Source organism: Artemia sp. Qi Xiang Cuo, chromosome 3 (genome assembly GCF_049724085.1).
Source record: "Artemia sp. Qi Xiang Cuo chromosome 3, ASM4972408v1, whole genome shotgun sequence".
NCBI lineage: Eukaryota > Metazoa > Arthropoda > Branchiopoda > Anostraca > Artemiidae > Artemia > Artemia sp. Qi Xiang Cuo.
In genome coordinates this window covers 33769852-33796812 of record NC_142796.1, presented here as the reverse complement: position 1 = coordinate 33796812, position 26961 = coordinate 33769852, and the positions used below count along the sequence as shown (strand labels likewise).

General features: G+C 37.0%; 1 protein-coding gene across 1 annotated transcript in view; it reads left to right on the top strand.

The window, feature by feature from the left end:
- Window positions 1-1983: 1983 nt before the first annotated feature.
- Window positions 1984-26961, top strand: part of LOC148954028 (dual specificity protein phosphatase 10-like) — a 43284-nt gene continuing 18306 nt past the window's right edge. Inside the window, exons 1-2 of the mRNA XM_089085751.1 lie at window positions 1984-2071; window positions 11410-11958. Of these exons, the coding sequence (XP_088941877.1) occupies window positions 11412-11958 (547 nt within the window). The 5' untranslated portion in view covers window positions 1984-2071; window positions 11410-11411. The remainder of the gene's footprint in view (window positions 2072-11409; window positions 11959-26961) is intronic.

Sequence of the window (26961 nt, the reverse complement as noted above, 5' to 3'; positions counted from 1 at the left end):
TGGATTGGATGTGTTTCGGGAAATGGTGGACAGGGAAGGGGTGTTAGTTGCCTTCCAATCACTTTCGACTATTAAAAAGGGCACAAGCCACTCCAATTTCCAATTGATTGAGCCGTTTTGTAAGTTTCTACGACCACTTCTTCGATACGAAGTGCCCTGCTCTAAAGGGAAAAAAAACAATAAAGGAAAAGAAAGATGTTGTGCCAACATCGTTCTTATATGCCCTCAGGGCATAACTTATAACCCTTACCCCGAGGGTTGTGGGGGAGTGTGTCCTCCTCAAAAACATATTTTCTATCTGGAAATCAACTACGCTGAACAAAATGGCTATCTCAAATGTTTGATTGGATATGTTTGGGGGAATGATGGGCTTGGAGGGGGGGGGGGCTAGTTGCCCTCCAATCACTTTCGACTATTATAAAGGGCACTAGCCCTTTGAATTTCCAATCTAATGAGCCTTTTTTGAAGTTTCTACGACAACGCCTTCAATAAAAACCTTATATGTCCTCAGGGCATAACTTAGAGCCTTCGTCCTGAAGGTTGTGGGGGGGAGCCCCCTTCGGATACATATCGTCTATCTGATTACTCTTTCTATTTAACCCCATGTCTATCTCAAACTTTTGAGTGAAAACGTTTCGGAGAATGGTGGGTGTGCATAGGGTTTCTATCGTCTTCCGATTACGTTTGACAATTAAAGAAGGCACAAGCAACTCCAATTTCCAATCGAATGAGCTCTTTTCAAAGTTTCCACGATAACTTCTTCGATACGAAGTACCCTGCGCTAAAGGAAAAAAATTAAAATAAATAGTACATTGTGCCAACATCGTTCTTATAGCATAACTAGAACCCTTACCTTAGGGCATAACTTAAAACCCTTACCTCGAGGGTTGTGGGGGAGTGTCCTCCTCAAAAACATATTTTCTATGTGGAAATCAACTACGGTAAACAAAACGGGTATCTCAAAATTTTGATTGGATGTGTTGGGGGGAATGATGGGCGTGGGGGAGGGGGGCTAGTTGCCCTCCAATTACTTTCGATTATTAAAAAGGGCACTAGCCACTCCAATTTCCAATCGAATGAATCCTTTTCGAAGTTTCTACGACAACTCCTTCGATACGAAGTGCCCGGGTCTGGAAAAAAAAAAAAATAATAATACATTGTGCCAACATCGTTCTTTACCTAGGCAGCGCGATTGCGCTGCCTATGATTGTGTTCTAATCACAAAGTCCGGAAAAAGAGAAGACTTCAGTCACATACGACTTAGAATAAAATTCAGAACAGATTCAAGAACACACTCAAAGAAATAAAGAGTACATAATACGTATATATAGAGGGGATCACTGCCCCAGAATCGCGTAACCGACATGTATAATTTTGTTACAGATCCTGGGTCACCTTGTTGTATTGTAATGAAAGTTGGGCACCGTGGCTTTTACAAAAAGACAATAAAAATGTGTGATGAAATATGAAATAGAAATAATAAACAAATGTTTGGGAATGAGGCTCACAATAGATTGTTGTGAAGTAGAGCTCTATTAGAAACGGATTTGTTTTAATTGAAGACACAATTTTTTTCACACTGAAGATCAAATCAATATAATTTTGACTACTAATTTGGGGTCCCTCCTAAAATCAGAGGGGGGCTATAGCCCCAGCCAGATCCTCCCAAATGACGCTATTGGTTGAAGAGGGGGCAACCCCCTCATATACTTAAATGTTTCTGTTCGTTTTAATGTTTCCCTTTACTTTCAGTTGCAAAACTTGTTTTTTTTTTACTTTAAGAGAGTATCTAAACCATACATTCTTTTGCAAGTATAGCTCAGTAGAGTGTTTACCCCATTTCTTTCATGTAGAAACTGCGGTAGTAGTACGCGTGGGTGACGTCACAAATTTGGCAGCTGCGATTCATGAAATGACTCATTCTCTTTTGTCATATTCTACTCCCTAAGGTTTTATCTATTCAGTGATCATTGAAATTTCAAAGAGATTGGACGTAGGAATTTAGTGTGAAAATCAACAAGAAACGAAATTGAATAAAACCTGATGTTTATTCATCGTACCATAAACTAAGGTAATAAGTCTCTTCAAATTAAAGCTGTTGGTAAATTTTTTGATGGTTTGATTAATCCGCTAGCTGAAAGGTGAACACACTACTTGATGTTCCTTTAAGGCTCTTTTCAAATACCTTTAACGCTACTATCTCACATTGTGTCTTGAAAGTGGGTTCCAAGTGCGTGGTGGTGCATGGTTCCTTCTGTCTTTTGGTGGTAGAGCTAAGAAAAAAAATGACATACTATTCAATTCTCCACTCAATGCTCTTTTCAAATACAGTAATACTGCCATTGCAGTTTCACCGTATCCCCCCCCCCCTAAAAAAAAGTGGGGTACTTATCTCGGTAAATTTTTCGTTGTTCATATTATTTACTTACGAATATAGTAGCCTAAACATACCTCTCGATGCCTTTTTTTATGCTCTTTCCAAATATAATAATCATTTTTGTCGGAAATGAATTTTACCCCCACCCCTAAATATACCAATTCAGTGTATATATTTGCATATTAAGGGGATGGGGGTAAATTTTATTTCTGATATAAATGAGAGGTAAGTTTAAGCTCCCCCCCCCACCCCCTATTGTGTAAATATATACCCTTAATTGGTATATATAGGGGTGGGGGGTAAAATTCGTTTCCGATAAAAATGATTATTATATTTGGAAAGAGCATAAAAAAAGGCATCAAGTAGTATGTTTACTTTATTCATAAGTCAATAGGCTAGTATGACCAACGAAAAATTTACCCTTATCTCTTATATCCCACCAAAAGTTCTCGAGTGTGTTTTATATTTTAGACAAGTACCAACCATTTAATATAATGCGTTCTGGGGGGCTTGATTTCCATAATTATCTGTTGTAGTTTCAATAATTTTGTTACTAAACTATTTTATTTTCATATCACTTAGGTATATTTTATTAGGATTAACCTAACTTCACTTCTTGAGTGTGATGGCTATAAGAGATAAGTACCAAGAGCGGTGCCAGATTTAGACCTATAGTACAGACCCAGTGGCCCATTCTCTAGGGCTATAATGAGAGAAAGTTTAAGTGGGGATATGGGTTGGAACCGTGTCACGGATGAAGGATGATAGGCTGCCAAAGATAGTCCTTTTCGATCATCCATCTAGGCCCAAACGTAAGGCAGGTCGTCCTCGAATGTGGTAGGAAGAGGTCATAAGAAAGGATTTAAAGGAAACTGGAACTTCTTGGGAGGTTGTAAAGGGGGACACCTTTGAAAAGATTGAGATGGAGGAGGAGCAAGCAAGGCTGCCGTGGCCCCAGGCAGCTTGGTGGTGCAGTGATTTGTTATGTGACATGCACAAGTTTGCTTATATTTTGGATTCCCATTAATGTTTGTGCTCATGTGTCATCTACGGATGTTTGACAATGTCAACTAAAGCTAGTTTAAAAAAAACAACAAACTCAACAAATTTATACAAATTTATAGCCTCGACCTATGACTTTAGTCGTAGCGGGGTATAGGACGCTATTGGTTAATCATGCACCGTCATTACCAGTTTGAAGGAAACAATATAACAACCCCCCCCCGGATGAAGGAGAACTCTTTGCTGATGTTTTTTTAAAATTTGTATTATTTCGTATTATGACTCAACTGCTGATAAGAATCAATTCAAAAGAAAAGCGAAATTTTTATATAGGTCTAACCTAGGACTATGTTTGACCTTATTAGGATATTTAGGAGGATCCAACTGTGACGAGGGTGGCGAACATATTTGGAAATAGTGTTGAACAGGAATCAAATGATGCGACCAAGGCCGTATCCGTGGGGGGGGGGGCTTGAACCACCCCCCCCCACCCAGAAATGTTCTCCTGATTCGTAAAAACGTAACAAAAATAGATATAATTAAATCTTCATGGATATTTTTAGTTTTTTTGTGTATAACCCCACGAAAAAAAACCGTTGTGTAAAACACCCCCCAATCAAAAATCCTGGATACTGCTCTGGATACGACTCTCCTTTTCTGGTATTATTGGTGCTTCACCGAAGACCACGTGACACCCTACGAGATGATAAACAACCATGAAACATATTATTTAGAACCATACGTGGAATCATCAGGGAGGGATTGTCACCAATACGACTATTATTACACCCTTACCTATTACACACCCTTACCCACATCATCCTTCTCATAAACTTCAACCCCAAATAACTCCATCCCGAATTGAAAAAAAATCCCAATACCCAATTCGGTTTAAATTTCCAACTTTCCTACTTACCAATGCTGAGAGCCTGAATTTTGATAAAATTACCAAACTCCAGGGTATCTCTGAAATTAATAAAATTAATATTATTGCTGCGACAGAGGTTCAGTCCCAGAACCCAGATTTCCTAAAAATCAGCAATTATACTCAGTTTATAAAACTTTGCCCTCCCGATCACCCCCTTTGGAAAAAAGGGGGTGGTATATTATTTTTTGTCCGAGATAACCTCCAACCTAAACTCATCCCCACCCACAACTTATCAGATTATGTTTAAATCCTATGGCTGAGCCTTAGACAGAAAGTACTTCCCCGCTCTTTCAATTTAATGCTAACTACCGTCTTTTATCATTCCCCTAACTAAAGTATTGACTAGAAACACAAATTTATACAACGGTTTCTTATAAGTTCTGACTTTGTGTTATCGAAGTATCCGAACGCGGGTATTTGCTTACTTGGCGATGCGAATGACCTGAGAATAGACTCTATCTGCACCTCTCTTAATATTAAACAACTGGCTAAAATATCTACAACAAAAGGTAACACCTCTCTGGATGTTATTTGTTCAAACATGAGTAAGTATTACAACTCCCCGCAAGCACTGCCACCACTAGGAGGCAGTTTCCCCTCTTGTCTTCTTTTTTCTCACTTTTCAGCCATTGAACATTCCTTTACTACCTCCATTGGGGTTTGCCGTCCCCTCAGTGATACAGGCCTTTTTTCTTTTGGATCATGGCTGACCAGTGAAAGTTGGTCAGACCTTTATAATTCTAATAACCTTGATGACAAAATTTTGATTTTTCACAAAAAACTAGTTGATTCCTACTCATTATGTTCCTACTCATTATGTTTCCCAGAAGAAAAAAAAATCAGAAAATGCTCCAGTGATAAACCTAACATAAATAATCACATAAAAATATTAATCCGCACGAAAATAAGCTTATTTAACAGGGGTAATTTAGCTGAAGCAAATAAGTTAAGAAAGGAATTAAAAATTCAAATTAGAAAAGCTGCCCGAGCCTATTATAAAAATAAAATTAAATACTTGTGCCATGATAAACCAAAGAACTGGTACTCTGAAATTAAAAAAACTTACCGGCAAGAGTCAAGAACAGCAAAATTTTAATATAAATGAACCTCCAAAGACCACAGCTAATGACCTCAATAAGTTTCTGGCTTCTATTGTCCAGAGTCTCCCACCACTATCTCACGCATTTCCAGATATTCCTGATCCTTTTTCACTCCCACATATTTCTCCACTTGATGTTGTAAAAAAAATTGAAAAACTAAAACGATCAAGCATTTGCCCTTTAGATATTCCTGTTCCTCTGATTAAAGCTTTCAGTGATTACCTCTCAAAACCCCTATCCACCCTGTTTAATGGAATTACCAAATCTGGACAGTTCCCATAATATTGGAAACAATGCTTTATTACCCCAATCAAAAAGAAAAATGGGAAGCCTGGCTTTGATGGCGTTCGTCCTATTACCCTCACCTCAATTTTTTTCAAAATTGTATGAAAATTTTCTCGCAGACTGGCCACGTCAACCTCTCATTACCTGATCCATCTTGTTGATACCATGGGTAAATTACTTGAAAAACCTAACACTTGGCTTAATCTGATTTATATTGTTCTTCAAAAAGCTTTCGATTTGATTAACCACAATTTACTCATAGATAAACTTATAAAGGAATTTCACATTGAAACTTTCCTTGTTAAGCTCGTTGCCTCTTTTCTTTCTAATAGATCTCAAGCAGTTAAATATCTAAATTGTTTCTCAGAGCATCTCCCATATTTAATGGCATTCTTTAGGGGATTATTCTAGGCCCTCTCCTTTTTTGTCTTGTGATTAACAGCCATTCAACCCTTTATGACAATAGGTGGAAATTTGTCGATGACTTGACAGTTATAGAGATATGTCACAAAAACATGTTCAGCAACCTAGTGGGCATACTCCAATATAATGCCTGTGAGGCCACGTCCCTTGAAATAGCAGTTAACCTTTCCAAATACACAATACTCCCAGTAACTTTCCTTAAATTCCCTCCCTTTTTTCTTGCTCCTGTTTCTCCTGGAACCTCCGTCACATCTCTTAAACTCCTTGGTGTTACTATTTCTTCTAATTTGAAATGGGATGCCCATCTAAATAATATCCTACGACAAGCAAACTCCTCGCTTTCCCTCCTTAAACTTTTAAATAAATTCAGTTGCCCCCAATCACATTTACTACAAGTATACATTTCTTTTGTGCGTCCCATATTAGAGTATGCTTGTCCTGTGTGGCACCCTGGCCTCTCAATTGAAGCAACACAAAAAATTCTAAAAATGTCTAAAAGAGAGCTCTAAGAATTATTTTTATAGAGGGCATGATACCATATTTGCATTTGTTAAATATTTCAAACCTAGAGACCCTCGAGAGACGAAGAAATAATTTGTGCCTCGGTTTTGGTAAGTTGGCACTTTTGAACCCCTGTACTGCGAACCTTCTCCCTGATTACCATGTACCGGATAGAAATCGTCCTTCACGAACTGTGTCCCAGCCTATCCCCACCTTATCTCCCATTCCTTGCACTACCTTCCGGTATAAGAAATCTTTTATCCATTTTCTCTACTGATATAATCAATAGTTGTTAAATTGTACATAAATTTTGTCTTTTCTCTTATATAATAAAAGAAACACCTCGGTTTTCCTTTTACTCTTTTTTTTTGTTCCCAATCCCCTTTTTATGTTGTTTTTTAAAAATATGGTATGGGTATATTATTTATTTTTTCAGTTTTATCAGTTTTTATCTTTTTAAATAGTTGCCATTTTGCAGTTTTTAATATAAGTGACAAAGGAATCATATAGCATTCCGATATTTAATTATTTATTTATTTTTATTTTTTTGCATTGGTTGCCAATTTTTTAGTTGTTGTGCTTTTGTTATGATTTTCTTGCTTGTTTGTTTTTTTATGGACTTCCAAATTCGAATTCGGCCCTTTGGGACTTGTGATAGTAATTTCTCGAAATAAATATCTATCTATCTATCTATCTATCTATCTACTTCTCTTTTTGTTCTATAGGATTTTCTTCCGAAGAGCCGCTCTCATGCACTGATTCCTTATTAGTAATTAAATTAATAATGTAAGATTTGCAAACGTTTGATTTTTTGGACCAAAGAATGATCTCCGAAAATTTTCAGCTAATTGGACACCCAGGATCAAATATTGGCCTACCCCGAAAGTGCTGTTAGAGTTATATAGAGCTACCCGAAATAGACAGCTGTTTTGGACAAACAGTTATCTCAAAGTTTTGATTGGATGTGCTTGTGGTCGTGAGGGTGGGTAGGAAAAAAGGACACAGAGGTGGGCTGGTTGTATTTGTCTTCCAATCACTTTCGTCCCTCAAAAAGACCACTAGAACGTTTTGTTTCCCATTTCAATGACCAATTTGCGTTTTGGAGATATTTCACACTGATGCTTCAACTTCATACCCTTAACCGATCCTCAGATATTTCGGATACAACATTTTGACCACATAAATGCCCATAGTATCTTTGGTTTTAGTTCAACATTCCATGAAAGTTTCAACTTAATAATCGCTGTTCCTGACATATTACAGATACGCCATTTTTACAACCTGGATGCACATGTTGTTTCTTAATTAGTTCAACACTCCCTCCCTCTCAACATCTCTTTACAGTTTCAAATTCATACCATCAGTCGTTACTGAGACGTTGCAGATACGCTATTTTGACCACCTGGATACATACAGCGTCTTTTAAGTTAGTTCAACATCCTCCTCGACATTCTCTGTTTCTATGACCGCTCCTTCCATGCGAAGTAGCCTGGGGAAAAAAATAATAATACATGAATCGATATCATTCTTTAATTAGGCAGCGCTATTGTGCTGCTTATGCTGTCCCTCTAAGGGATTAAAATAGAACTCGCGACGCTAGAAACTAGTATATTTGAAAAGAGCGCTAAAAAGCACATCGTACATTATGTTGGTCTTTTGGCTAGCGAATTAAAGAAAAGATCGAAAAATATACAAAGGGCAGTATAAGTGCAGTTTATGGTCCTGTTCTGGACTATACATTGTTATAACGAAATTCTTAGTTCATTACATTCAGAAAATTTATATTTTTGGATTTTCATTGTCGTTTTTTTAATTGAGCCCCATCCCAACCAACCCAACCACACCCCCTCAACCTACCCTAATTCCAGGACATGGTCCTGTGCTATATCCAGAAGTTTGCTTATTCCGTTGGTCTTTACATTCTTTGTTGTACTTAATTCTCGTCAACAGTTTGCTCATAAGGCTAACTTATTCAGCTTGGGGCTGTATCCACATATTAGGGCTCCGGGACTTAATAAAACTGGAAGAGATTGTGGAAGTCCAATAAGTAGAAATTCTAAATAAAATCAAGTACGGATTCTGGTATTACTCTGTTAATTTCAGAAAAGGATATAAATTGCGATTTTGACTAGCCCTCCCCCCTTTAGACTCGGATACATCTACATTATTTTAGTTTGGAATGATGGAGGGGAGTTTAATTGAAACAGGCGAAATTTATAGACTACAGGAAAGTATGAAATTCGAAATAAATAATTTAATTCCCTCTTTCCTTGTCAAGGACTGAGATAAGGATTGGGTGGCAAGAGGAGCCCCCGAAATTTCTGTCCGACTCGTAAAAAAAAGTAAAAAAATGCATGTAAGCAAATTTTTGATGTGCTTTAAATTTTTTTACCCCCTCCCCCCTTGAACAAAAATTTCTGGATACGGCCTTGGAAGGTGTGCAACTAAACACTGGTAGTAATTGCTTGCAAACAGATTATAGCCTCCCTCCCCACAAACTCCACTTGACGGAAGCAATATTGTGCGTACATGCATATCCGATATTGCTCCTTCTCAAAAAGGGGATTAAATTGCCAGCACAAGGGGCCTAGGTGGACTAGATTCAGACGTATTTATGAAAACCAATGAATAATTAGCTGTTGTAAGAGGTCCCTATTTGAGAAATTTGCACCTTTACTCACATTGTAAGGGAGTGTGTTTCCGTGGGAAACAGTGGCGTTTTTCAAGTTTTATGCTTCCAATTGAATAAAACGCCTTTTGGAAGAGAAGACCGAAGATTTTCTTAAATTCTAATTTAGAGTCCATACCTCTATACATAAAGCATCATCAATGCCCTGTAGAAATGAGGTAGGCATTTATGCGCGACATGGACTAGGAAAAAAACGAAATAAGGACGGGGAAGCTGGACCAGACTTACACCCAGTGGCGTCAATTCACAAAAATGTAGAGAGCAAGGGGTATACCGTTTTTTTTTTGTTTTTTTTTTGCAATAATGTGTAAAGTATATCCCCCAAAAGTTATTTCAGAATCTTGTGGCGGAGACAGAAATATCTGTAGGAGTAAATGGTAAGGGTTCCTTAATTGGAACCCTTTGTCTAGAATATGGAGTTTCAAACTGAAGGATCTTAGGTCTGCTGAGGGTTTATAATAATGGATCAAAATTACCACCGCTTTTTTGGATTTTCATTCTATACTAAACGATCCATCCCGTAATACAAGATTTGAAAGCATTTTGTATTTTTTTTTTTTTTTAAACTTTATATCGAAAAAAAAATACGAGTATTCTCTTTGGAAGTGGGGCCCAGAAGGCCCAACACATAGTCTACTTGCCTTTTAGGTAAATGGCCATGAGTAAGAGTAAGGATAAGGAGTAAAAAAGTGTTTGTGACTCCTTTCTGTTATTACATCCAGATAAACTTTATATTCATATAGCTAGGCTTATAAATAATTTTGCTGGAGCATTCCCACCGTTTATTAACAAAATGTATACTTGTGACAATTATACTGGCTGTAATCACGTATTTTGTATGTACTTCTGATAATAATTCAGGTTTTGGTAATTAGAGTTCTGCTAAATAAAGTAAACATAGCTAAAATTTGAGTCCGATTACCTATTACTATATAATCATGATCAGACCAGAATTTCAAAAAAGAGCCTTATGAGTCATGTGGCAATGGCAACGTTTTTTTTTCTTATTGAGTAGCACAACAGGAGTAGGATTAACATTCAGAAATTTAATCATGGTGGTAACCTGGGGTTTTATGATTTTCTTTCAATTAAATATGATCTTCATTTTTATTAGATCCTATTTTCCAATCAGACTGTAAAGAGGAAAATTATCTGTTGTGTACTATATAGTTATTCGTTTTATCTTGTCAGTGTTCACAGTAATTGAAAATCTGAAAATGTTTAAAATGTGAGTTATATTTATTTGTTTAATTTAATTTTTTTTTTTTTGTGTGTTAGATACCATTTATTTTTTAGATGGTTTGATTAAACAAAAAATAATGTTTTTGTGTTGTTTTTTTCATAGTTTTTTTTTTTCGCTGAAAAAGGTTCCCGGACATGGAGACGAAATATTCAGATTTTTATTATTTATTTATTTTTTTGTGCTCTTGTTCCATTGCTTTATTTAAACTAAACCCGTTTTTCTCTCTCTTAAGTTTATATTCAGAAACATGTCTCGCCCTAGAGAATGCGGGATTGTGGAATCACCAGATAACTTTAAAGTTACCCTTGACCTCAAATTCTGGAATTTTGGAGACGTCAAAAAAGAAATTATACTTATTTTGCATTTTGCTCAAAGAGCCAAATTAGCAATTGACAACAATTCTGAGATTGATGATTAATACCAAATTATAGAAACCTTCGTATTTTATCTTACAATTTCGGAATCATGCTGTCACGAAGTGGTGCTTTTGGTTTCTAAGAAGGAGCAAGAGTAGCCTCAAAATTTCAACTCTCCAGGAATAAAGCGAAAGTCTTCTGATTTCAAAGCCTAATTTTATTTTGCAATACTGAATTATAATAGCTCACAACAATATTGGTAAAAAACTTCCGTTGGATTTCTCAGTGCTACATTAGCAAGTTCGAACTGTTTAACCTTGAAAACTGATGATATGCTTTTATGTGTCATTTCCTGGAAATAGCTTGATGCGTAACACTGTTTTTAGGAAGTATTTTTTTTCCTATAGCGTTTCAAAATTCTTGTCGTCATTATCAACCAATTAAAAGTGCTGTATAAGTAAACCCACCTTTATTACGGGTTGTTTTCAACTATGATTTATTGCAGGGATGGCCAATGCACGGAGAGAGGTACTCAAGTTATCATTTAGTAGAAGTTTTAGTGATCCATCAGGTGAAGGAATAGATAAAGAAGGACCTGTATCACCACCGAAGCGTTACTGCTTAGGCATATCCTCAACAAGCTTACCTACAAGCCCATCTAGTGTTGAAATATCTTTACAAAAAATATTAGTCATGAAGAAAACAAACATTATCAGCTGTGACAGTCTCGCTAATCGCATCGATGGCGGTGACAAATTTCTGTTATTAGACTGCCGGCCCTTCCTTGCGTTTAATAAATCGCATATAAAAGGAGCATTGAATTTAAATTGTGCCGATAGAATTAATCGAAAAAGACTGCAGACTGGGAGGGCAACAATTGCCGATCTTGCAACGACTAGTGATGGGAAAGAAGCCCTACGAAATAAAGAGACGAAAGATGTGGTAGTTTATGATGAAACTGTGCCCGATTTGGAAAAGTTGTCATCTACAAGCACGCTCTTTCTCGTTCTAAGTGCCTTAATCTCAGACAACAAAAACCCTATTGTTCTAACAGGTAAGGAATGAATAATATTTGAATTCTTACTGTTTCCGACATTTTTAAACGGTAAAATAACAAGAATTTCTATTCAAATTCTTCCTGTTTTTGTCTACATATAATTATTTAACTTGATTAGTTGGGTTATGACTAATGTAACTTAGGCCTACTTCTGACATCTAAACAAAAATCTAAGATCGCTTTTAAATTTCTTTAAACAAATTCCCAATTTTTCACGAAAACTCAGATTCAAGCCTGGATTGGTTTTTAGATTAGCCTAAAGGTCGGTGTCTAATAAATTTTTGTGGAAATATTAGCTCATCCAAAACAAAAACGATTGTGTCGGCCTTGCTGGAAAATAACATAGAAAGAGAATTAGGTAAACTTGTTGCATGGGTTGTGCTGCCTCAAGGTACTTGCAGCTTAGGAGCTTAGAGCGCCACAACGAGCTTAAAGGTGCTACAATTTGCTGCTTTCTGTATTTGTTTCTCATCTCTCCCTCTCCAATATTACAAGCTGCTTTACATTCCCATCATTTTGCATTTTTGAGCTGTTGGCACTTGTCTGTTACACCGACCACACTCAAGTTTTCGATCTGAGTAAAATCAGTTTCTTTGTCTGCATTCGGAAATAATTAGGTTAATCTCAGTGAGACAAATTACTATACGGGTATAAAAACTATTTAGGTTAGGTTAAGTATATAATATAATGTGTTCTGGGTGCTCTGCTTTCCATAATTATTTATCGTAGTTTTTTTCCATAGTTTTGTAGCTAAAGTATTGTATTCGCGTCATATTTTGGTATATTTCATTAAGATTACCCTAAATTCACTTCTTGAGTGTAGTCGGTATAACAGAAAAGTACCGAGCCGTTTGCCACTGGAGTCTCTAAATTAGCGTATCTTCTTCGTCCTCCTGCGATTACGAGTTATCTAGTAGGCTACTGGTCGCGAGTGAGTCTTTTTTCTCGTATGTTTCATTTGATATTTCACTGTGACAAAAATTGCATAAAACCACACGAATAACACAATAAGATACTCAACCCAGTAAAAGAGCTTATGTGATGACCTTTAAAATGTGTAAAAATTACAATGATAAACATGTATCTCCAATGCTCTATCTTTGTCCTTTTCAAAATTTTACGAATCTCCTCACAAAGGGTGCCAAAATTAGTTTGCCCTGAGAATCAGTAGCCGTAGAAACGGGTCTGTAGAGGTATGGACGGATGTGTGTTTTCCTAGTCTGTGTGGCCAGGGCACATCCAGGATTTTTCTAGGGAAGGAGGCAATTTTTTTTGGGTGGGAGAGGGCTTACAAAAAAACTTTAAAGAATGCATCATAAATTTGTTTATGCGCATTTTTATTACGTTGTTACGAGTCGGATAAAATTTTGGGAGGAGGTTCAAACTCTGTAACTCTACCCCTGAATACGACCTTGGTGTGGCGTTTGTGTTAGTGTTTCCCCAGAAAATGCAAACTTTACATACATTTATTGGATAATCTTTATAGTGGGTAGTCCAATTTGGCTATACGCATCATTATTAATTTTGTTAGGAAGGTGAGTAGGCAACTACACAGGGTAGGGGGCTGTGGGACTACGTTTTCTTGCCAAAATTGAAAGCCTTTTTTGTACCACTATTTTTACATTTTTTTCGCATTTGAAATATATTTCTGTGTACGGGTTTATTAGAAGGGTATGAGATGTGTCATCCTCACCACCCCAAATTACTCCCTGTGTCCAGACAATTTGGCTTTGTACTTGTGTTCTCCTTCTAGTGTCGGTTGAAAGACAATGTATAAGCATAAGCAATGTATTATCAGTTTTATCTTGAAAAGAAACCAGTTTTATGTTCATAAAACCGATTGATCTGTTTTTAGCTTACATTCTACACAATTGAATCATACTGCAGGCGTCAATGAGTCTTCTTTTAAAAGATTGACTATAACATTTAAAAAACTGTGAAAACACTGCCCAACGGGTTTAGCTGAGTCAAGTGTGGTTTTCCTGATTCAATGCCAATTTGCTGATGATGTCAAAAACTTTTCTAATGACACTTCTCAGGTTGTTTTTCCACAAGCTGATGTCAGTGTGTATTTTTACTGAGGTCATGCCTGTAATTGATAACAACAATTTCATATAAACGATGTATTTAGTTACTTTTGAAGAACCTGTGTGAAAATGTATTTTTAATGATGCAATTCTTGAAATCGAGACCGTGTATACCTGCTCACCGGGGGGATAGGCTGGGCTGCTGAAAGCCACTGGCCTACTGTATTTCAGGGACAAATGTGCTCCATGGATTGGCGTAAATAATATTTTTTTCATAATCAATTGCTTATAAAATTTACGGATTTAATCCGCAAAAGTCTATAGCAATCTCAACGATCACATGTCAAGCCTAAATCACTGTGATTCTTGCCGGGACTGGGGACAGATTGCCGCCCATGGATCCCTTAGAATTTTTTTGAAAACTTTCTAAAAATCCAAATTCCAAATATTTGCGCCTATTGCTCTTATCACACCCCCTCAATCAGAAAAATCTTTGGTAGTAACGCATTATATGGGCCTTTCTAAAAAGTCAAGTTTGGTTAATGCTAATGAAATAAAATAGGATGAATATATAATAGTTTGTAAACAAATTTGGGCTATATATTTGCATATTAGGGGGTGTTTTTTTTTCTTTTTTTTTGGTGGGGTTAAGCATAGCATATTAAATAAGTAAACTAACCTAGGTACCTCCCCCCCCCTAAACCCCAAAAAACCACAGTTTAAAAATCAGAAACGCAATGAAAACCACGCTTTGCATTGCATTACTCTATAGCGGTGTCTTGAGTTAACCTGTCTGGCGGGTTTTTGGTGACTGGTTTCCTTGTAAAGGCCCATATAATGCGTAAGTACCAAATCTTCTAGTAGTCCCGCCATAATGGATGTTTACACATACGTCATTTTATTATTTTTGCCATTTAATCAAGGGATGTACAAACGATTTATTTTAGTGGAGTGTGGTCATCATCTCCTATTTATATAGTAGTAGGGTATGTGGGGATTGTTATCAAAAGGGTATACTCATTCTTTCGTTTATTCTGAACATAATTCAGCTAGCTAACATTCTCCACTAATCTGAATTTAATGATTGTTTTGCTACTGGTCTAGCGTTGTACGTTATTAATATAATTTTGCTCGTATATGGCTTAAAACTTTTGGAATACGTTATTATTAGTGTATAAAACTGACTGTGCAAAGATAATTCGACTATGGTAATCGAAATGTGTTGTTTTTCAATCTGATCTATCGCCCCACAACAGTCGATCGAGATAAACATCGCGCACTCACTGCCCTCTATCTCAAAGACGGTTGAACGTACAAAAAACATTTTTAAGTAAAAAAAAATTAAAATTTATCCGTGTACAATATTTTTTGGTACTTGTCTGTTAAACGAAACACACCGAAGAAGTGAAGTTTGGTTAATCCTAACGAAACATACTAAAACATGATGATAATATAATACTTTAGTAACAAAATTATGGAAGCTACGACACAGAATTATGGAAAGCAGGCCGCGCAGAACGCATTTTATTAAATAACTAACCTAACCCCTAACCACCTCTATATATTAAATATTTACTTAAAATATAGCTACATCGTAGTCTGTCTCATTCAAAACAAGCAAATCATAAAGGTTTCCGATGAGGCAAACCTGTTATTGTTAGATCTTAGCACAGTATAAAAATAGTAGATTATATTATATTATCTTTATACAGTGAATCTGACAGCGGAATTCTTGAGTGTTTCGTTTAACAGACAAATGCCCAATTTTTAATAAATACAAATAGTATAAATCCGTATAAACAGGGATATTTGCAAAAAAGTGCAAAATATCGATTTTTTTACGTTGACCTTAGAAATCTGTAGTTGCGTCCACCCTGCGGTAGGTAGAGTTTTACAGTGTCATAATAAAGGTGTATACGATTTTATAGCTGACTATCTCAAATTCCAATATTCTTATCCTATTTTGGCTAAAATGACTGGACTGATGTTATCTAGCAAGTTCAAACTAGTCGCTCAATTTATTTTGTTTGTGGGGGGGGGTTATTTTTTTATTTTGGACAATATAGACTGAAAGGAATAAGTTTTATTTCTATGTAATGTTGGCCATAACTGGGATTAGAACAAAAGTATATCATTTTTGTATTGTTCACATCTTTCTGTTAGCAGGAGGTGGCATTTTTTGTCTATTCCCAATATCCGCTGGTCCAATCTTGTTAACAGCAAAGAATAAAAAAATCAGAAAAACTTTGACAGGTGATTTGAAATAATGTTGATTAGTGACCTAAACCCTAAACGCCGGAGATGTAGATATAGAGGATATCCATCTTGGTATTAGCCTAATTTCACAGCCTAAATTATGGCACCAACATGAAAGTAAAGGTTAGTTTGATATCAAATGCAGAGAAGATTAGTTTACTTCGTCATCAAGTTATGAATTTCTTGGTACCTATAAACAGAAGTGCCGAGTAAGACCATAATACATTCCACGTGAATTTGTATTTTAATAGGATGGTAATGGGACGAGTCCTCCAGCACTTGCTTAATCATTGCTTATTTAGAACAGAGTGAATCATTATCTTCATTTGATGCCATATACTGTGACTTCCAGCTTTTTACCCTGAGCCATAGGCGATAAACTAAACATGTATTTTAGTCCTCCCCCTTCCTTACCTAAGACTATAATTGCGTCTGTATGTGTGGGAAATTTAACGCTGTAAAAGCCCCGGTGTTCAGGTTTCCTTGTATTTAACGTATTTTTCGCGAGAGGATGATTCCCGGACCCATCACGGTGAAATCTGAACCCCTTTGTAGATGAGTCTACGCCGGCGAATATACAAAACTATGGGCAAAGTCTGGACATCTTGACAGAGCCTGGGCATGAAAGCTCCTTGCATATGTGTCTGCCCCTTTGTGTAGGCAGGGTTTTGTCTTTTACCTACTCAGGGGTGCCAAGTTTTAATTTTGTCTGGGGGAGGGGTTGCTGAGATGTATTATTTTGGATTTAATAGCCCGCAGAGTGGGCACGTTGGTAAAAATTTTATGTCGAGGAGAAGGGGGTCGAAAAAAGAAAGGTAAATTCTTTTGAATATATAGAACAATCATAACAACTTTGGGGAGAGGAGAAAGGGAAAGATTGTGCATTTGCCTGTCACAAATATTGTGATGATAACCCAGATTCATTTAGTATTTTTGACGTAACACCTTTAATTAGGTTTTGTTTTCTTATACCACACTGCCGTTCAATGACGAACAAATAAACTTTCAAATGGGGATAAATCCATTTAGTTAGACAGTAAAAAAACAGGTACAAAAGTCCAGATATTTCGATCACATATGCAGCGATTGTCTTCAGTAGAAGTACTTCGAAATAATACCTCAGTAGAAATGATCGAAATATCTAGACTTTTGTACCTTTTTTTTACTGTCTAAATAAATGGATTTATCCCTATTTGAAAGGTTATTTGTTAGATTCATTTAGACAGTACAGCTTGTAAAGTTACTATCGTAAGTTATTTTTTCACCGATTCCGATTCCTAAGTGTAGTAGGTTATATTCCAAATCCAAAGTCATAATTTTCAGTAAGTCTGACTCCATTGGTAGTAAATTAGTTACGAACTCTGGTTCCTCAGCAAGGCCGTATCCAGGGGTAGGGGGTTTGAAGCCCTCCTCTCGGAAATGTTTGCCTGACTCATAGAAACGTAATAAAAATGAGTATAAACACATTTTTATGTGTTTTTTTCACCCCCCTCCTAAAAAATCCTGGATGCGGCCATGTTCTTAAAACCAGAAGAACTGAAGTTTTGTGTCCCTTGTATTGGAAATATTGAATCCTTCGGAAAATTATGTGTTAGCCGTCCCAAAAGCTTCATATATCTTAGATGACACCACAACAGGCCCTCTCAACCAGCGGGATTCCATAGTTAATGAGAGAACTATCAAATAAAAGCAGTGGATAAATCGCTCGTGTAGGCCTACATGTCTTGGAATTAACGTTATTCGTAATTATACAAGTCATCATCACCTAGTGAGTAATCCTAACGTTGTGTCATTATCAGGAAAAAATCTGTCTATTCCAAGAGGCACTTCAGATTATATTCAGTAGTGAGTCATCCAGAGGGGAAGACGAACAAAGAACAGATTCCTATTTGCAGAGAATGGTTCTTATCGGCCTCAGTAAAATTCAATATGTTTATCTTGATAGAATTTTGGCCTGAAAGGGAACCTTCTTTTTATTGGGGAATAAATTTGGTTTTTATCTTGTTTGCGAATTATTTTTTTCCTCACCTTAGGAGGGGTTTTCACGAATGAAAGCAATTTCGACTGGAACAAAAGCAAGATCAGGTTCTAGCTAAGAGTGACAAAGACGGTGAAAAAAAAACACAGGAACTTAGAAAACTGAAATTCCCTATATCTCGTGTTTTCGGCCCTTGTGCAGGTTACTTTAGAATCCTGAATCCAGTAAAGTTGCAAAAGTACCAATAGTACTTTTTTTAATTTTAATTTTTTCAGAGTATCACAGTTAATAGTGATTTGCTGGAATGTATTGCTAAAAGTGAAAAATAAGTTTGTTGGCACAAAAAAAAACTGCTTTTCGGTCCTACCAGTTCAGCTGTATTCAGTTAATACTAATCTCTTTTATAATAAAGCTGAATAAATAGGACCAAAGAGCTGGGTTTTGTTTTTGTACCAACAATCTTATTTATTTATAATTTTCCCATGAAACTTGAAACTTTACAATATAGCTTTAATATATACTTTTATAGATAGTAATGAAGCTGAAAGAAATTTTTTAACTGTATTCTAAATACAGAAAAGGAAACTGTAGATACTAGGTCTTGGCGAAGGATAGCCTGGATTGTTCTCATAAGAAGCTTAAATTATATCTGCTTTCCTGCGAAATTCAAATTTTTTATATATGCCTTTTATTGTCGTCTGTAGTTTTAAGAAAATTTTGTTGCAGAATTTAAAAGAAGACTGCAACACAAGCTTACTGCAGTCAGTTGTGGGGCTATTTCCGTCCTTGATTTTTCGCTTCCCCGTTAGATTTTTAAAAATACCCTTTTTGGGTATTTTCGTCGAAAATGTTTTTTTTCTGTATTTTCATTGAAAGAATTGAAAAGACAAATTTCCCCCTCCCCTAAAAATTGAAAATATACTTCCTCCCCCCTAGATTTTCGTGAATTGACGCCATCACAAAACCTAAAAAACCAAATTATTTGATTTTCAATTCTCTTGAATATTGACTACTATTTTTCCTATAATTTACCTGCATTCCGGTGAAATGATCTAAAAACCGCCACAGTAATAAAGTAAAAATTGTCTATTGACTAATTACCATAATTCCTCATCAATATTTTTCGAGATCTCCCCCCCCCCCCTAAAAAATGCTTGTATATGTTTTACCCGAAATTACAAGGTTTTAACGGTTTCCCCAATGTTTTTCGTCAGAATAAAATAAAACCAATTACAGTAATAAACTAAAACCTTCTGTTAACTAATCACCTTGATCCCACATTAATTTTTAGCATGACTCAAGGAAAAATCCTGAAAATCCAATCCTCTTTTAAGAACTATTAATTAGTCTTTGAACAAAAGATAATACTCCTGTCTCTAAATGAGTCATCTTGGATATGAGATCTGTGCTACTCCAATAATTAGAAAACCTTTCTATGTAAATAACTAATCTCTCCCCTTCTTTACGGTGGTGAGTCATTCTATCACCCTTTCTTCTTTCCCCTTTCCTATTAAAGGGGTTCGGGAATAATGAAAATGTTCTGTGTTAAATTGTCTTCGATTGAATGCCTCAATAATCGCCATAATTTTTCCGTTTTCTAAGTTTCAGAAATGTTTACCTTTAAAGTAGTCGTGTCATTTTTTTATGAACTTGGGGACAAATCCCAGTTTTTTTTGTTTTGTATGTGTGTGGGGGGGGGGCTACATTGACGTTAAACCATTGTTGAGCCATTTTAGGTTTTGCTTGACGAAGGTGAGGAATAGCTTACCAAGCTATTAGGAATAGCTTACCATCGCTTACCAAGGCTGTATACAGGGGGCCGGCATGTGCGCAATATTTTTTGAACGGCAGGGGTGAATTTGACAAAGTGTAAAGAAAGGTTTAATTGCCCATTAAATATGTGAACCATAAGGTAATGGTAGGAATCTGAACATTTTTAGTTGGATATTGCCTGATGCTCCGACTGCAAGTGAGGCCGGGCTAGGCCTTCCACTTCCTGCTTACGGGTCTGGTTTGAAGAATTTGAAACATAATGTATTGCTAAGGCTGATTACAAGTTGGGAACTCAATTCGGAAGAGGGCTTGGGATTAATGCCTGTTCGATTAACTTTCCTGGGGTAATAATCCAGTCTTGATGGGAAATCCTTAGTTTTTCCTATAAAGTTTTGTTTTTAATGAACCCTTAGAGTTCTCAATGATGTTTTTGTGCCTCACTAGCAGCGGAGAAAAAAACAGGACACATCAGTGCTACCCACGCAAAAAAAAAAATCATTTTTCTTGCTGTTTGAGTCAGGTGACTGTTCGGCCATGATAATTTCAATGATGTACTTTTTGTTTCGATCCGACGCCAATTTTGAGGGTTTTAGGCCAATTTTCTATTCCCTTAAATTTGCTTTCAAACTGACATTTTACTATTAAGACTAATCGAGATAACGGTTACCATTTCTGAATCAGCTGCAAATGGCGATTTTTTCTGACTCGCTCTTTTCTCTAAAACGTGTTTTTAATTATTGATTACTATGGGCCGTGGTTTGTTCTGTACTAAGTTGCACATAAGGCTGCAACCATGATTAAACTGAAGTAATGTATGACAGCTATTTTCTGGCTGTTTTTATTTTTCCTGTAAAATGAACTGATGGCAAAGAATTGGATCATTCATAATTTTACGCAATTAACCTGCTCGATTTATCAACAGAGAAAGACCCTCGGGGTTAAAGCTGTGGTTACCCGTAATAATTGACCGGTGTTATTCCTTTGATTATACTTACTGCTCAAGAAGTTCGTATAGTGCTCGAAATATATAGCGATTCCTTAGCTTTTGTACTGCTTCCTCGTCCGTCTTCAGTTTTAACTTGATTTTCTAATAGGTTTATGAAGCTTAATTGATTCGCCCCCAAAAAGCATATTTTCAATCAATGGTGCTTTATCAATTTGCGAAACCACCAAATATTTCCGCCAAAACCAAAAAAAGAATTTCTGAAGTTTCAAAACAGAAGAGTTTAAAGTTTATATTTTTCCTCCTGGCTGCACAAATGGAATCTGTGGAACCAAAAAAGTGAAGTTAGAACAAATCTGATATTTTGCTGTTTTAAGATGCATCTGCGGCGCTGCGTCAAAATAGATTTTTGAATGGTGTTTAATGAAACAGAAAGCGGACACTATAATGCAAACCCATTTTCAAAAGAAAGAAGCAATGCCAAGTTGTTGCAAGGAAACAGGGGCGAATCTCTAGCATTTTATGGGGGGAGCAAGAGGGGTCCATATCCGGATAGTCAAGGGGGATGGGATATATAATCAATTTTTTCTCCGCATTATGGGGGGGCCAACTGCCCCTCTGCCTTGCCCCCAACCCCAAACGACGCCCCTGCAAGGAAACATAATAATGTGGAAAAGGCCCTAGAAAACACATGAAAAATATAATTTTGATTCTCACCGATTCCGAACTAAAATTCGATTCATATTTGAAATCATACAAACAATTTTAATCTACCTCTCCAATGCAGCGTGTGTTCCAGAGAAATCAGTATTCGCAGGCCGACTTCAACGAAAGCTAAAAATTAGCTTCGATCGCTTGCGGGAATTTGCAGTGCTTGCGATAAATTTCATGACGATGGCAGGATTGTTGCAATTTACTACGAAAAACGCATTGTGATTGCGAACTTCATGTTTGGCGAGGATCAAGAATAAATCTACCTTGGATAAATCTGACACATACGAATGGGGGTGCTTCTGCAAAATATCAAAATATTCTCTATAATTTTGTTTAATTTTTCCATGCTGGTCGTACTCTCCTAAACCATTTTCCCACTCGTAATAAGTTTCTGCGCCCATATCCGGAATAAACAATGCTGGTAAAATAAATGAAATCGATAAATTCAGAGAAAAATACTCTTTGCTGGACTTGAGAGTGAAATGTGCATGTTTGCCATGCAAAGATTAAGTCTTTTAATTTTGTAAATGGCCCGTAAAATGTGCAGCGCTTTATACTTTGATTTTACTATGCTGTATAGTTGCTCTCGTTCATTAGTGCCGTTCTATCAATTGTGGTCTATTTCGCTGACAATTCGTCCGAATAGTTTCAATAGATTCAACTACACTACTCTAGCTAATGCTTGCTATCAAAAGATTATATGTAATTAGATGTGTAAGTGCCTATGTATCAGTCAATGGTTTTATCGGTACAGGTGTATTATCCAGGCCCACAGTTGTAAACTGTATCAAAGAAACCAGTCATAAAACCTGTCAAATAGGCAATTTGCAAGAGAACGTTATACACAAATGACTACAATGCGTTGTTTCTCACTGAGCTAAAATGTTTAAACGATTGTTTTATTGGGTTTAAGGGGGGGGGGGAGGTACCTAGTTTAGGTTAGGTTACGTATTTAATATATGCTATGCTTTATCCCCCCCCCCAATGTGCAAATATATAGCCCAAATTTGTTTCTAAACTATTATATAGTCATCCTATTTTATTTTATTTCATTAGCATCAACCAAAATTGACTTTTTAGAGGCCCTGATAATGCGAAACTACCGCGTAAAATTATGAATGATCCAATTCTTTGTCATCAGTTCATTTTACAGGAACAGTAAAAACAGCCAGAAAATAGCTGTCATACACTACTTCAGTTTAATCATGGTTGCTTCCGTAGCTGCAACCTAGTACAGAACACACCACGGCCCATAGTAATCAATAATTAAAAACTAGTTTTAGAGAAAATAGCGAGTCATCTTATTTTATTTCATTAGCATTAACCAGACTTGACTTTTCTTGGTGCCCGCATAATGCACCAGTACCGTTTTATCCAATAGGATGTTTGGGGTCTTTCGTGTTATGTTAAAAAAAAAAAAAAAAAAAAAAAAAAAAAAAACAGCAACAACCTGGGAGATTTAAGAATCATTTAGCCAGTAATGAAAAAAAAAGATATTCCTACTGCATAGGATTACTATGGTCATGCTGTGGGTTATATATATAAATGGGTACAGACTAGATAGAATCAATTGTGCTAGGAAATAGAGCGTGGGATCGGTCTCTCTAAAAAAATGTACACCGCTTGGCTCGTGATGAGCGTGGCGGAACTGTGCCAAGCGTTTTGGGGAGTGTGTCAAGTGTTCTGGGGACTGTGCTAAGCGTGGTGGAACTGTTTGGCACTCGCGGTGTTCCAAAATGTACACAAGGTGGTAGGAAGTCAGCGCCCTCTCGAAATGAGAATCCTAAAACATACTTTTTTCTTGCGGCTTCACTTTACTCCTTTATTATAGTATATTGCCCCATAAGGCACATGTAATTAGGCACTACTACAAAAATTCAAATTTTACCGGACTGAGGAATAATAGTTTTGGTGTTGCTTCTCCCAAGGTCATGAACCGTACGGATCTTTTCCTTTGTACGTTATACATTACATATCCGTTATTACGTATCATTTGTTGGTCGTAAAAATGTATGTAAAAACTCTTTAACCCTCCTCCCTTCTAGCCAAAAACTTGTTAGTACCCTTCCCTCCTCTGAAAAATCCTGGGCACGGCCTTGGTAATAGTTTTGCTTGTGTTTTTTTCATTTGCTCGCTTATCGCATTAACGAGGCGATATTTTGGTTGCTATGGCATACATTTTTGTCGATTCAAAAGAAGTAGCATATTGTATAACTGTTGCATATTGTATAACTGTTCATTATATGAACAGTTACGCATATATCATATATGCGTACGCATATATCATATATGCGTACTTCTATTTTGTCTGATATTTTTGACGATTGGCTTAGGATATTGCCGAAAGATCTTGATTACACTTACACACACCATTGTCACGTGTCGAACCTTGACCATGCAGTTTCTTCTATAAATCTCCAAGTATCAACTGTTCACGTTGTTACTGAGTTCCTACTATCAGACCACCATCCAATATCTGCATTTATATATTGTCCCTCTGCTCAGTCTACTCCCACCAAACAACCCCATCAACTCCACGCCCAATTTTACAGGGATTGGGAAAACATCCAAGATGATCTTTTTGCTGCAGTTACTAATTGTGTCATACATAAAATTCATGTTCCGTTCCAGGTGCTCAAGGATAATCCCCAAGTTGATGCAAATGACATACGGGTGTTGCTAGATATCTATCTTGCACAAATTTGCCATGCTCTGCTATGCGCAGAAAAAGCCAGTATACCTCTTAAACGTATACGTTGGGGTGTCACAAAGCACTGGCCCAGCAATCAGAGCCTAGTTGAAGCTTGGAAAAAATCCAAATTTTGGTACCATTTGTGGCTCTAGTGTGACCGTCCTTGCTCTGGCTGGGTTTCTGACATTCGTCTTTCTACCAAAAGAAAGTTTGCAAGAGAACTTTCTATCCACATGAACCAGATAGTTGAAGAGACATCCCAGCAAGCTTCCCTGTTCCAACCTTCCTTCTGGAGAAATGTATCAAGATATCCTCCTAGCGCCCGGCTATCTGCTCAAGTTATTTCTGATTCCAAGTGGAATTCGGACTTCTCTTCTGAAATATTCCCGCCTGATGCCGCCCTACAGTCAGAAAATTAAGACAAGCTTCATCAATTTCTGTGTAGTTGTCCAACCAAAAATTTTATTAGTTTGGTGGATTCTTTTCTGCGACAAATCCAATGCCTAAGGCGTAAAAAATCTCCAAACATCGATGAAATAAGTGCTGTTCATATTCTGCATTGAAGCGAGCTGCTGGTAAACCATATTGCGCTTTTGATGCAGATGATTGTTACCCAAGGAGTTGTACCATCTTCTTTCTCAATCGGAGATCTCACTCCAATTCCAAAGAAAGGTAAACTCGCTACCCAGTGCTCGTCCTTCCGCCCTATAACAGTGGCTACTACCTTATGTAAGCTTTTTGAACTTTTGTTCATTGACCATCTGAACGCGAAACGCGATGTTCCACCTTACCAATTTGGATTCTAGCCACGTCTCGGTTGTGCCCACGCTTTGTTGGTTGTCGCGAACGCATTGATCGATGCTGATGCATCAGGTGAAACTCTCGTGTTGGCTGGGCATGATGTTCGTAAAGCGTTCGACTCTAATTCACTTTGCTATGCTACTCCATGCAGGAAAACGTGGAGTGAGCCCCTCATATATCAGAGCCCTTCGAGACATGTATTATCGTCTTAAAGTTCGCCTAATACTTCACCCATTAGCTAAAGTTGACGGCACTTACGTGTACGCACCAACCACTAATATTTTTGTCAATTTCGAAAAAGGTACTCGTCAAGGTGCTTCTTCTTCCCCTTCACTCTTCAATAATGGAGTTCTTGATGCACAGTCAGCTGTTCCCACATCATTCATCTTTGCCGGTCTTCTGTAAGCTTTTTGAACTTCTGTTCATTGACCATCTGAACCCGAAATGCTATGTTCCACCTTACCAATTTGGATTCCAGCCACGTCTCGGTTGTGCCCACGCTTTGTCAGTTGTCGCGAACGCATTCATCAATGCTGATGCATCTGGTGAAACTCTCGTGTTCGCTGGGCCTGATGTTCGTAAAACGTTCGACTCTCATTCACGCTGTTATGCTAATCCATGCAGCGAAACGTGGAATGAGTGAGCCCTTCATATAGCAGAGCTCTCCGAGACATCTATTATTTCCTTAAAGTTCGCTTGATATTTCACCTATTAACTAAAATTGACGGCACTTACGTCTACGCACCAACCCCTAATATTTTTGTCAATGTCGAAAAAGGTACTCATCAAGGTGCTGTTTCTACCCCTTCAATCTTCAATAATGGAGTTCTTGATGCACAGTCAGCTGTTCCCACATCTTTCATCTTTGCTGGTCCTGATTTATCTCTCGCATGTTATGCAGACGACATTCTAAATTTGATCCGCACTATCCAACGCATTAACGATATTTTCACAATGCTACAATCTGATTATGCAAAACTATGTGTTAAGCTCAATGCTGAAAAGTCTAAGGTAGCATTCCTCAGCTAAAGTTGTAGGAATCAATTGTCACCTGGGAATATTTCTATCGGAGATAGAAGGATTATGCCGGTAGGTAATATTACCTACCTTAGTCTTTCCGTTGATTTGTCAATAATGCACACGCGACAATTATTAATTGCTCACATTGAGCGTATAGTTGGGTTATCATATGCTTCTTTTGTAACTAATAAGTTACGGTTCAGCTCCCATCTTCTTTCGAAACTGTTTAACTCTTTCGCTCTGCCCAATTATCTGTACGTATCGCCGTTTTGGAAAATGCTCACAAATTCTTACCAGTCAAAAATTCGTTCAGTCTTCTCCAGGTTTGCGAAATGTTTTTTACCTTTTCCCTCTTGGACGCGCAATTCTTATCTAATTAGAAAATTCAGCATTGCTTACCCCATTATAGCTGTGGAAAAGCAAATTCGGGCTTATAATTCCCGTTTAATGAAGTTGAACATCCCTGGTCGTCAGTACTGGCCGAGTAGTTAAGATGTTTTTTTGTTTTTTTTTGTTTTTTTTTTAAGTGTTTGTTTTCGCGCTCAGTGTAATTGTTGCAGTTTTTAAACTGACTGATGATTTATTCTCTTTTGGTATGAGTCCAATTTAAGTGACGCTGGTTATTCTCAATTTTGGTGTCAATTTTTTTTTTTATAATATATTGCGTGTACTACTAATAATATAATTGTTTATTAATTATCGGTTCTTTTAAGCATATTGCTTTAAGTAGAGTTGTGAAAGGATCCGTGATTGAATTATTTCCTTGTTTCTGTTATTTATGTACGAGTATATCGGA